The 13,634-nt window shown below is 36.0% G+C and overlaps 1 protein-coding gene across 1 annotated transcript; it reads right to left on the reverse strand.

Moving 5' to 3' along the window:
* Positions 1 to 11,244: 11,244 nt before the first annotated feature.
* Positions 11,245 to 13,010, reverse strand: LOC112749593 (UDP-glucuronate 4-epimerase 5). The gene has a single exon (XM_025797889.3). It carries the CDS (start codon positions 12,700 to 12,702, stop codon positions 11,374 to 11,376), a length of 1,329 nt encoding a protein of 442 aa, XP_025653674.1. The 5' UTR covers positions 12,703 to 13,010; the 3' UTR covers positions 11,245 to 11,373.
* Between the last annotated feature and the right edge of the window lie 624 nt (positions 13,011 to 13,634).

Below are 13,634 nucleotides of genomic sequence, written 5' to 3' on the forward strand. Positions count from 1 at the left end.
AACTTTTGGTAACATATTTCGAAAGAAGAGGAGGCTTTTGAATAGAATTCAAGGGATACAAAAATCCAGGCTTTATGGTAGGAATAAGTTTCTTGATGGGCTGGAAAAAGACCTTTCGGAGGAATTGGAAAAAATCCTTGATCAAGAGGAGATCTTCTGGCTACAAAAATCCAGACAAAAGTGGCTAGTAGAAGGAGATAGAAACACTAAATATTTTCACACAAAAACTCTGGTGCGCAGAAGGAAGAACAAGATAGTGAAGCTGAGGAACAATAATGGTATCTGGTGTGAAGAGGTAGAAGCTGTCAAATCGATAGTCTCAAATTTTTTCACTGACCTATACCGAGATGAAAGACCAAAGCGCCCCACTATTCGATGCAGCTGGCAATATAAAAGATTGGAAGAAGAACAGAAACAGATGTTAGAAAGAATGCCCATTCCAAGTGAGATTGAAGAAGCTATCCACAGCATAGGTTCTCTAAAGGCGCCTGGAGAAGATGGATACCCTGCGTTGTTCTTTAAAGAAAATTGGAAGGTCCTCCAATGCTCCATCTGTGCTTTCATTCAGAAACTATGGCAAGACCCCCCCTCAATACAACAGGTAAACCAAACTCTTCTAACACTTATACCCAAGATCAACCAACCTGAATTTGTCTCTCAATTTCGACCCATAGCCCTATGCAATGTGATATATAAGTGTTTGAGCAAAATTCTGGTCAAAAGGATAAAGCCCACTTTGAATGAAAGAATTGCTCCGAATCAGTCAAGTTTCATTCCAAGTCGGCTAATCCATGACAATATCATCATTGCAAAAGAAATGGTTCATACCATGGGAAAAATGAAGGGGAAAAATTCATTTATGGCTATCAAAATTGATTTTGAGAAAGCTTATGATCGTTTGAACTGGTGTTTCTTGGAAAAATGTTGCTTGGAGTATGGAATGTCGGAAAAAACTATTTCCATCATCATGCAGTGTGTATCATCAGTTTCCTTCAAGATCTTGTGGAACGGCGAGAAACTTGATATGTTCAAGCCAAGTAGAGGACTAAGGCAAGGGGATCCTCTGTCCCCTTACCTTTTTGTCATCGCCATGGACAAGCTCTCGCAACTCATAGAAGAGACCGTTACAAAAGGAAAGTGGATACCAATGAAAGCGGGACAAAGAGGACCTCAAATATCACACCTTCTCTTTGCTGATGATCTCTTGCTGTTTGCGGAAGCAACGGAAAATCAAATGAAAGTTGTGCTTGAAACTCTAGACGAATTTGGAGCTGCATCGGGGTTCAAAATCAATGCAGAAAAGACATCCATTCTATTCTCTAAAAACGTCCCCAACTGCAAAAGAGTAGGCATAAAGGAGATATGCGGCTTCCAGGAAGTGCCATGTCTAGGAAGATACTTAGGTGCTTACCTGACAAACAAACGAAAGAAGAAGGAAGACTTTAAAAGCATTATTGAAAGAACAAATAGCAAATTAAAAGGATGGAAGGCCAATTGCCTATCCTTAGCAGGGCGCATCACTCTTGCACAAACTGTAATCAGCCCAATGCTCAATTTTGATATGTTACATACAAAAATTCCCATTGGAATTTGCAATGAAGTGGAAAAATGCCAGAGAAAATTTATTTGGGGAGAAAACTCAAACACACGAAAACTGCATGCTGTGAAATGGGACACTCTCTGTAAAACAAAAATAAATGGGGGCCTAGGCATGAGAAAGCTTCATATCATGAATGATGCCTTTTTTATGAAACAAGTATGGAGGTTAATGCACGAAAGAGAGACACTGTGGGCGAAAGTCCTTTTCAATAAATATGGAAGGGGAAAAGATTCAATCCTGAACATGGAAAATAGGGCATCTGACTCAAAGTTTTGGAGAGATTTGATAAAGATCAAAGAAGACATGAAAGAGAACCTGAGGTTTTCTATTGGAAATGGTAAGTCGACTTCTCTATGGAGAGATAAGTGGTTGTATCATGAAAATGCTCTTATTGAGGATGTACAGGAAATAAACGCTTCCCTTCTCAATATGAAAGTGGCTGATGCAGTGTTAGAAAATGGAGAATGGAACTTGGAATTTCTAAGGGAGCTCATTCCTGAAGACAAAATTTTAAAGATTACTGCATGCCATCCCCCGAAAGAGAGCCTAGGTGAGGACAAGATCATGTGGAGTCCCTCCGAAGATAGAAACTTCACAGTAGCCAGTGCTTATAAAACACTCTCGCAAGCAAATGAAAATCAAGACCAAACCTGGAATCTTATATGGAAATGGAAGGGCCCCCAGCGTATAAAATGTTTTATGTGGTTAGCAACTCAAAACAAGCTGATGACCTCAGAAAGAAGACAGAAGATCTTTGGTGCAAATCCAAACTGCCACCGATGTCCCAATAATCCAGAAACACTACTCCACACATTAAGGGACTGCACAGAAGCATCAAGAATTTGGCGGCAGTTAGTGAAACCCTCTCACATAACCACTTTCTATAGAGCTCCCTTCGAGACATGGATCCGCTGGAATCTTACAGTGGAAATCGGTGCTAATGCACAGCCATGGCTGTCCCAATTTGTTGTGACTTGCTGGTGGCTATGGAAATGGAGGAATAAGGAGATCTTTGACCCCCCTTTTAGAAGACCAAACAATGCACATTTATGGATTAAAGAATATCTGCAAAGGATCAATAATGCTTTTGAAAAAGTCAATATCCTTAAAGGAGCACAGAAGAAAAAAGAAATACATATTGCATGGCAACCTCCCGAGGATGGATGGCTAAAAATCAATACTGACGGAGCAGTCTCACAGGAGCACCGTATAGCAGGGTGTGGAGGCTTGATTCGGGATAGCCGTGGAAGATGGATAGCGGGGTTCTTGGCGAATATTGGCAAAGGAACAGCATTCACGGCAGAAGCTTGGGGAATTCTCCATGGATTGAAACTAGCTTGGGATTTGGGATTCAAAAAAATCATTCTAGAAACTGATTCAAAAATTGCGTTCCAAATTCTCAGCAAAAGAGAAGAAAGGGACAATCATCCGGAAACAATTATAAGAAGCATCAGCCAGTTAATACAAAGAGACTGGAATGTAAAACTCTGTCATACATATAGGGAAGGAAACAAAAGCGCCGACTGGCTTGCGAAGGAAAGTTTACAAGCATGCCTTGGATTTCATTTCATAGACACTATGCCAACAGGGCTAAGGAACATTATAGATGATGATGCTAGAGGGGTATCATTGCCTCGTTTTATCATTGATTTTTAATTTTCTTGGGCGTTAAGCCCCGTCAAAACACCAAAAAAAAAATCTTACATAAACAATATCCATAAATCTTAAGGAAGCGTTGGGATTTTCTTTCTTCTCCAATATCTCACCGCACCGCGAATGACATCACGTCACGAAGGGTGGTATACGAACAAATGTTCAAATTTTTCCCAAAAAAATTACTCATTCTCTAAATTAATTTTTAATTTTTTTTAATTAAATTTATCTTTTTAAAAATTTTAAATTAATCACTTTAATCTTTCTATCACTTTCATTATTAATAATATTAAAATTTATTAATATAATATATTAAATAACATCACACTAACTACAAATCCACAACATTCAGTACCAATCTTAACTAGTGATTAATATAATAAATTTATATAATTAAATCAAATCAATTTTAAATTAAAAAATTAAAATATTAAATTTTTTTAATTTAAAATTAATTTAATTTTATTTTATAAATTTATCATATTAATTATTAATTAATTATAATTATTACATATATATTATAATATTACTTAACATATAAATAAACTTTGATACTATAAATAATAAAGATAACAAAAAAATTAATGTAATTAATTTAAAATATTTAAAAAATAAATTTAATTAAAATTTTTTAAAACATCAATTTAAAAATAAAAAAATATTCAAAAATTAATAAAATTTATTATTTTTAACTAATACTTTAATCATCAATCCAATCCAATTTTTTTAATTTAATAATTCAACCTCATATCTTTAGTTCATAATTTTATAATAACTACCGTCTAGGCAAAACAATAAATTGTCATTCTTGAAAAACGCACGAATTTCATGATTTACTCGATCACGTGGCATCCTCAATCTCGACAATGTAATGCTATCCATAACATTATTAATTTGGCTGATTAGCCATCCTTCCGCTAGCAACTATCATTTTTTTCCAAATGTCTTACAAATATTATCTTTGTTGAAGATTCTTTCTCAAATATTGGTTGTTTGTTGTTCCAAAATCTAAAAAAGTACTGACTCCTAACACTGCTGTAATTTAATTACTCATTTATTATTGTAAAATATTTAAATAAATAAAAAAGAAATAACAAATATAAAATATAAAAATATAATTAGATAACTATAGTAATAATATTCACTAGAACTATTATATCAATTAATATATTTAATAATATTATAAAGTATGTAAGAAGGAGAATAATATGAAAGAGAGAGAGCGAAGAATGTTTTTAATATTCTTATTATTGTGTTACTGTGAGAGGCTTGAGTCTTTATTTATATAGGTACAGGAGGTAATTTTTTCAAACACTTATTAAAAGCATTCTTTCTTGAGAATACTGCACCGCCCCATCATAAATGGGCATCCACGTAACAAATCTTATCACAACACTCTTCCTTGGATGACCATTTAGGATTATTGCCTCGTTAAAACCTTACTAAAGAAAAACCCAGTGGGAAAAAAATCTTAGTGAAGGAAAAAGAGTACAATATCCTTTAGTGATGGGGACTGCCTCATTAAAAACCTTGTCAAGAAAAACCCAATGGGAAAAAAATCTGACCAAGGAAAAAAGAGTATAGTCTCCCCCTCTTGCCGACATCATTTAATGCCTCGAAATCGGCGCATCCCAATCTCATGTACTAATCTTTCAAAGGAGGATTTTGGGAGTGACTTTGTAAATAAATCTGCCAGATTATCACTTGAGCGGATCTGTTGGACATCAATTGTCCCTTGATTTTGAAGATCATGAGTGAAGAAGAATTTGTGAGAAATATGCTTTGTTCTATCACCTTTGATGTATCCGCCTTTAAGTTGAGTAATGCATGCTGTATTATCTTCAAACAGGACAGTTGGAGCTATCTTATGATCAATCAATCCACATGATGACAGAATATATTGAATTAAGCTCCTCAGCCAAAAAACACTCGCGATTAGCTTCATGAATCGCTAGTATTTCAGCATGATTAGAGGAGGTTGCTGCTATCGTCTGTTTCGTGGACCTCCATGATATAGCTGTACCACCATATGTGAACAGATATCCTGTTTGAGATCTCCCTTTATGTGGATCAGATAAGTATCCAGCATCTGCATAGCCAACTAGTTGTGACTTGGATTCATATGGATAAAACAATCCCATATCAACCGTTCCATGAAGATATCGAAAGATTTGTTTGATTCCACTCCAATGTCTTCTGGTTGGAGAGGAACTATATCTTGCTAGTAAATTCACAGCAAATGATATATCGGGTCGTGTATTTTTAGCAAGATACATTAGCGCTCCAATGGCACTAAGATATGGTACTTCAGGACCAAGGATATCTTCATTTTCTTCTTTAGGACGGAATTGATCATTTTCCATATCCAAAGACCTTACGATCATTGGGGTACTCAAAGGATGTGACTTATACATATAAAATCTTTTTAAGATCTTCTCGGTGTATGTTGTTTGATGAATAAAGATCCCATTTTTTATATGCTCGATCTGCAAGCCGAGACAAAATTTAGTCTTTCCAAGATCTTTCATCTCAAACTCTTCTTTTAGAGTTTTTATAATTGTTGGAATTTCTTCAGGAGTTCCAATGATATTTAAATCATCAACGTACACAGCAATTATAATGAATCCAGATGCAGTTTTCTTTATGAAACATATGAACAAATATCATCATTCTTAAATCCATTTTTGGTCAGATACTCAGTAAGACGATTATACCACATTCGTCCAGATTGCTTTAGACCGTATAAAGATCTTTGCAATTTAACTGAGTATAACCCCTGTGAATATTCATTGGAGGGTTTAGATATCTTTAGTCCTTCAGAGACTTTCATATAGATATCCCGATCTAATGAGCCGTATAAATAGGCTGTTACCACATCCATTAAATGCATATGCAGTTTATGATATGCAGATAAACTAACCAAATAACGCAATGTTATCGCATACACTATAGGGGAATACGTTTCTTCATAATCTATACCGAACCTTTGTGAAAAATCTTGTGCCACAAGTCGGGCTTTGTAGCGCACAACTTCATTTTTCTCATTTCGTTTTCTCACAAATATCCATCGGTATCCAACAGATTTTACATCTGCAGGTGTACGGACTACAGGTCCAAAGACTTCACGTTTTGTGAGTGAGTCTAATTCAGCCTTCATGGCTTCTTCCCATTTTGGCCAATCATTCCTTTGTCGACATTCTTCGACTGATCTTGGCTCAAGATCCTTACTTTCATGCATGATATTTAATGCCACATTATATGCAAATATTTCATTGACAATTGTCTTGTTTCGGTCCCATTTCTCTTCTGTAAAGACATAATTTATCGTGATCTCGTCATTTTTACAATTTTCAGGTACCTAAACGTCTTCTGGCGTTAAAACTATATCAGAATTTTGGACAACTGTAGGTATCTTTACAATGTCTTTTTCAACAGGAATAGTATTTACCTCTTTTCTCTTACGAGGATTTTTGTCTTTGGAACCGACAGGCCTGCCACGCTTCTGGCGTGAATTTGCTTCAGTGGCTACTTGTCCTACTGGGACATCAATTCGAATTGGGGCATTTTCTGCTAGTATATAAGATTTGCTTATCCTCTTTGTATCGGAAAATGCATCAGGCAATTCATTTGCTATTCTTTGCAAATGTATAATCTTTTGAACTTCTAGTTCACATTGCCCTGATCGAGAATCTAAATGCATCAACGATGATGCATTCCAATTAAGTTCCTTTTCAGGAAGCTTATTCTCTCCCCCTAATGTTGAAAACTTTGATTCATCAAAATGACAATCCGCAAACTAGGCTTTAAATACATCTCCAGTTTGTATCTCAAGATACCTCACTATAGAGGAAGAATCATATCCAACATATATCCCCAATTTTCTTTGGGGTCCCATTTTGGTGTGATTAGGTAGTGCAATGGGAACATATATCGCACACCCAAATATTCTTAAATTTAAAACATTTGGCTGCTGGCCAAAAGCTAATTGCATGGGAGAGAACTGATGGTAACTTGTTGGCCTCAAATGAATAAGTGCTGCGGCATGTAAAATAGCATGCCCCAAACCGAGGTTAGGAGATTTGTTCTCATAAGCAAGGGTCTAGCAATTAATTGGAGGCGTTTAATAAGCGATTCTGCTAACCCATTTTGTGTGTGAACATAAGCTACTGGATGTTCAACACTTATTCCATTAGCCATACAATAAGCATCAAAAGCTTGGGAAGTAAATTCACCAGCATTATCAAGACGAATTGCTTTGATTGGATTTTCTGGAAATTGTGCTTTTAATCGAATAATTTGAGCCACTAATCTCGCAAACGCCAGGTTGCGAGAAGATAATAAGCACACATGTGACCATCTCGAAGATGCGTCTATCAGGACTATAAAATATCTAAAAGATCCACATGGTGGATGAATAGGTCCACATATATCACCTTGAATCCTTTCTAAGAATTCAGGGGACTCAAATCCAATCTTTACTGGTGATGGTCTTAAAATTAACTTTCCTTGAGAACATGCAGCACAACAAAATTCACTAGATTTAAGAATCTTCTGGTTCTTTAGTGAATGTCCATGAGAGTTTTCAATAATTCTCCTCATCATGGTTGTTTCCGGATGACCCAATCTATCATGCCAAGTTATGAATTCATTTGGGCTAGTAAACTTCTGGTTTACAATGGCATGTGATTCAATTGCACTAATCTTGGTATAATACAACCCAGATGAAAGTGAGGGTAATTTTTCTAATATAACTTTCTTATTTGAATCATGAGTTGTGATACATAAATACTCATGATTTCCCTCATTTATTGTCTCAACATGATATCCATTTCGGCGAATATCTTTGAAACTCAACAAGTTCCTCAGGGACTTGGTAGATAATAGTGCATTATTTATTATAAATTTTGTTCATCCAAGAAACAAAATTATAGCTCTTCCGGAGCCTTCTATCACATTGCCTGAGCCAATGATAGTATTAACATATTCCTCTTTTGGCACAAGATGGGTAAAATATATATTACTTTTGAGAATAGTGTGCGAACTTGCACTATCCGCAAGGCATACATCTTCATTACATATCCTTGCCATTCTCTTCAAAGACAAATAATAATAAAATGAGTAGTATGTACAGTTAAATTGAATACTTGATCGGAATTATTTTTTCTAAGAAATACTACACATAAAAATAATGTCATATACTAAAACTTTATTTTAAAATTTGACACATTTAATGATTTCAAAATTCATAAACATTAATATTTCATTATTTATATACATCACATTTGAAACTTAAATACATAGAAAATAAAATTTAACAATAAGTTCTTTACATTATTTATTTACATAGATACTTCACAATCCCACATATTAAACTATTCCATCATTTATCAAATGACCAATATTTCCTTCAGGGTCCTCAAAGAAATCAGATACATCATAATGAGTGGTGGAATTTTCAGCATCATTTGAAACAAAATTCGACTCTTTTTCCTTGTCGTCCTTTTTCAAAGATGCCTGGTAAAGATCGACTAGGTGCCTTGGGGTACGACAGGTACATGACCAATGACCCTTTCCACCACAACGGAAATACTTATCCTCTGTTGATTTATTTTGCTCGATATTTCTTTCTTTATCCCACTTCTAGTGAGATCCTCTCTTTTGAATATAATTCCTTTTCCTTCCATAATTTTTTTTGTTATTAAAACCTTGCCATTTACCTCTTTTGGGATAATTTGCCGCATTTACTTCAGGAAATGGGGCAGCGCCAGCTGGGCGCGCTTCATGATTTTTCAAGAGCAACTCATTGTTGCGTTCAGCAACAAGAAGGCAATAAATTAACTCAGAATATTTTTTAAACCCTTTTTCTCGATACTGCTGCTGCAGGAGCACATTCGAGGCATGGAAGGTTGAGAAAGTTTTCTCCAACATATCATGGTCAATTATCTTTTCCCCACATAATTTCATTCGTGAAGTGATTCGAAACATTGTAGAATTATATTCATTTATAGATTTAAAATCTTGTAAACGCAAGTGTGTCCATTCATATCGGGCTTGAGGAAGTATCACCGTTTTCTGATGATTATACCTTTCTTCAAGGTCTTTCCAAAGATCTGCAGGATCTTTTAATGTGAGATATTCATTTTTCAATTCTTCGTCAAGATGACGACGAAAAAAAATCATGGCTTTGGCTTTATCCTTTTGGGATGCATTATTTTCAGCCTTAATGGTATCTCCAAGATCCATTGAATCAAGATGGATTTCAGCATCTAGTATCCATGATAAATAATTGTTTCCAGATATATCAAGAGCATTGAATTCAAGACGAGAGAGTTTCGACATAATAAAAATTTGTTACCTGAGCCTTCCTAAAAATTTGATCAGAGTCTCGTGCTGATAACGGGTTGTAAAATAATTAAATAAATAAGGAAGAAGTAACAAATATAAAATATGAAAATATAATTAGATAACTATAGTAATAATATTCACTAGAACTACTATATCAATTAATATATTTAATAATATTATAAAGTATGTAAGAAGGAGAATAATATGAAAAGAGAGAGCAAGAAATGTTTTAATATTCTTATTATTGTGTTACTGTGAGAGGCTTGAGCCTCTATTTATATAAGTAGAGGAGGTAACTTTTTCAAACACTTATTAAAAGCATTCTTCCTTGAGAATACTGCACCGCCCATCATAAATGGACATCCACGTAACAAATCTTATCACAACATTCATCAATTAATTTGCTTTGGATAAATGGCATTAACATCGGGACCAAGTGATAAATTGTGAATGAAAAAAGTATATAAAATTAAGAAGTGATCAGCTAAAAAATAAATAATTTGATTAATTTATAATTATCTTAATTAATTTTATTCAATTATTTTATAAAATATTTGTACTTAATTGGTTTTAATGGAAAATTCAATTTTGAATGGATACGTTGAGGTATTTTCGTCGGGTATCACGGAGAAAAGCCCACCAAACCTACTTTGGAGTCTTCATTTTCTCTCTCTTTCTATGGAGTTAGGCAAACCCTTGTTTTTAATCCAAACAGGGAAGAAGTATCAACCTCCTCCATTCAAGGTATATTCACGGCGCATCTTTACCGATAAACACTCGTTTTTTAACGCCGTTAGCGGTGCTGTAATTTATCGTGGTTCTAATTCTTTCAGAAAATAGTGCAATAATTCACTATTCTTCTTATCAATTATTTTCACACTATTAATTAAATCATTCAACTTCCGTAGCTTTCTCTTTGCAACGCGCTACCATGAGTCCCGCACCATCTACGCAACGCTGTCCAAGACGTCGTTGCCGGCCACCCTGCAGTCTTCTCCTCCTCCTATTTAGTTTTGATGATTCTTTTAACTAGTTTCTTATGTTTCTTTTCCTAAATTTCGGACAATTCTTTTTATTAGTTTTGGATGATTCTTTTTCCTATATAATTTTGGATGATTCTTTTTTTTATATAATTTTGGATGATTCTTTTTCCTGTGTTTTGTATGTTTTTTTTTTAGGATTTGGATGATTTTTTTATTAATTTTGAATGATTCTTTTTCATATGTTTTATATATTTTTTTCTTAAAATTTAAGTGATTCTTTATCTTAGATTTTGGTGTATTTTTTTTTAATTTCAATTTTTTTTAAAAAAATTAGAATTTACATAATAAATAATAAAAGATGAATTATAGTAAAAAGAGATAATTAATAATCATTAATTTTATATCATTTAAAATATAAAATTTAAATAATCATTAATTAATGATTATTAATTAATATTGAGTGAAATTTAAAACTGCTTGTTGGCTTATTTTTGGCTAAACCCCTCTTGGTTCCTAACAGAATTCATTGTGAATGCCATTTAGGGTGAGTATCAAGTTACTATCACCACAAGAGAAACTAGTTCAAATGCTGAGCAAAACATGTCAAATTGGAAGCTGCCATGTTCGATTAATTAATCATTTGTGGATAAACAGATATATCAATCAATCAAGGCAAAAGTGATTCAACTTGATTTCTCAGTAGTAGTGAACCAAAAACTGTACAGTGGCAAAGACATTATAAATCCAAAAGATTATGGTAATAGTAATTATTTGCTGATACAAATGGATACATCACCACGAAGAAGCAGGGTTCTTCGTAGAGGGAGAGTAAAAATCAAGGTACCATTTCACAAAGTTGCTGAGACCTGTCTCCAAATCTGTGGTGGGCATGTAACCTAGCTCCCTATGCGCTCTGCTAATATTGGCATGCGTGAACTGAACGTCCCCATTCCTCGGCATAACCATCACCTTCTTCTTCGCCTTCACCTTCAGAAGCTTCTCCAATATCCTCACAAGCTCGCTCACCGCCACCGGCGAAGTGTTCCCCAGGTTATATATCCTGAACTGCGCAGGCCCCTTCTTCTTCCCCCCGCTGCCAGTGCTCCTCTTCGCCGTGTCCAAAGCCCCTAAGCACCCCTTCACGATGTCATCAATGTATGTAAAATCCCTCGCAACTGTTCCACCATCTGCCGCCTCAAACACAGTGATCTGCTTCCCCTTCAGAATATCCTTCGTGAAGAAGAAATACGCCATGTCAGGCCTACCCCAAGGACCATAAACAGTGAAGAAACGCAATCCAGTGATGGAAAGCCCATAGATGTGGTTATAGCTATGAGCAATGGCTTCACCTGCTTTCTTCGTAGCGGCGTAAAGACTCGCCGGTTGATCAGTTCTGTCCTTCTCCGAAAACGGTACCTTAGAATTGAGTCCGTACACGGAACTCGATGAGGCCCACACGATCGCTGGCTGCGGGTTCGCATCTTTCGAAGCTTCTAGAAGGTTCACGAACCCCGCGACGTTGCTATGGACGTAGGAATGCGGGTTCTGCATGGCGTAGCGGACGCCAGCCTGGGCGGCCAGGTGCATGACGTGGGTGAAGTGGACGACGTCGAAGAGTTTGCGAATGAGCGCAGCGTCGTTGATGTCGCCCTCCACCACGAAGACGCCGGCGCCTGAGAGCACCTTCTGGCGGGAGCGTTTCAGGTTCTGGTCGTAGTAGCGGTTGAAGTTGTCGAGGCCGACGACTCCGTCGCCGCGCCGCTTGAGGGAAAGGGACACGTGGCAGCCGACGAAGCCGGCAGCGCCGGTGACGAGGACGGTGAATCCGGAGTCGGAGTTCCTGCAGGCTGACTTGGTGACGCGCTTCTCCCAGTGGTGGCCTCCCCATGATTCACGGCGGTTGGCGGCGGGGGAAGGAGATGGAGGGGAGAGGATGAAGAAGAAGAGGATGAAGGCGAGGAAGATTGAGGACCAAAGGGTGAGTTTTGATAGCCTGAGACGGTGGATCATGTAGTGGTTGTAGGGTTGGTACTTTTCTGGTTTCAACTTGCCCGGTGTTGATGGCAGCATGTTATTGTCGACGTTGTTGTGTGACACCGCCACCGTCTTCAGCAGCGACATTTTTGGGGTTTCTTGGAAGGATCAGGAGAAGATGGTTTTGATTTGATTCTCTTAGTTCTGAGAAATGGGATCGGATTCCAAAGACACAGTTTAGGTTGCAAGGGAGATGAATGAGATAGGAACTGGCATTCCCGTAATTTAATTTCAGTGTTTTGACTTTTTACTCTTCTTGACTGACTCAGTCGTTCTTCCTAACTCTTTTCACTCTTCTCTTCTTGCGCCACGCTATCTGCTACATGGACTGATTCCATTTCATATTTCATATTTGCTTCATAGAAGGACACTTCAACAAACACCGTACATTATAGCCAATAAACAATATAGGCATATATACTGAATTTAAGTATGAAAATGGAAATTTATTTTGTATTTAGGATGATGCATATCATCTTGCAAACCAATAACGTACCAAAAGGGCAACTAATCTTTTATTATTATTATCATCATTTTCATGATGGACTTTAACATAAGCAATAAGGTCAAAAAAAAAAAAAAAAAAAAAAGAAAGAAAGCATTATGGTCAAGTTTGCTACCAAGACGCAAACCATCAACGTCATAACACAGATTTCATGAATTTAATCCATTTAGTTATAAGGAATATAAATAAAAGGGAGATATCTAAAAAGATAGTCAGAGTCAGAGTACTCAAAGATTCACTGCTTTACTTTTATTATCATCTGATATTTTGTTTAACTGTATCCAGAACCACAAGATTACCAAAGGGCTTTTGGCATTAACATATAGTGCATAAATTATCACAATGTCCAAAGGAAGTTTGAAAGTTATAAGATTTTGAGTATCATTAATCAAGTTGATAATAACTTTACCTATGCAATTTTGAATTAATTTTATGTACTATCTAAATGTTACATGATGCTAAGGACTTTCTGCATTCATATGGCAAATCGTCCAACCAAGAATCATCCAAAATA

Source organism: Arachis hypogaea, chromosome 15 (assembly GCF_003086295.3).
Source record: "Arachis hypogaea cultivar Tifrunner chromosome 15, arahy.Tifrunner.gnm2.J5K5, whole genome shotgun sequence".
NCBI classification, from domain to species: Eukaryota; Viridiplantae; Streptophyta; class Magnoliopsida; order Fabales; family Fabaceae; genus Arachis; species Arachis hypogaea.

What these genes read in the sequence shown, in the direction of transcription:
- LOC112749593 (XM_025797889.3), bottom strand. Translation starts at nt 12,702, where the DNA reads ATGTCGCTGCTGAAGACGGTGGCGGTGTCACACAACAACGTCGACAAT.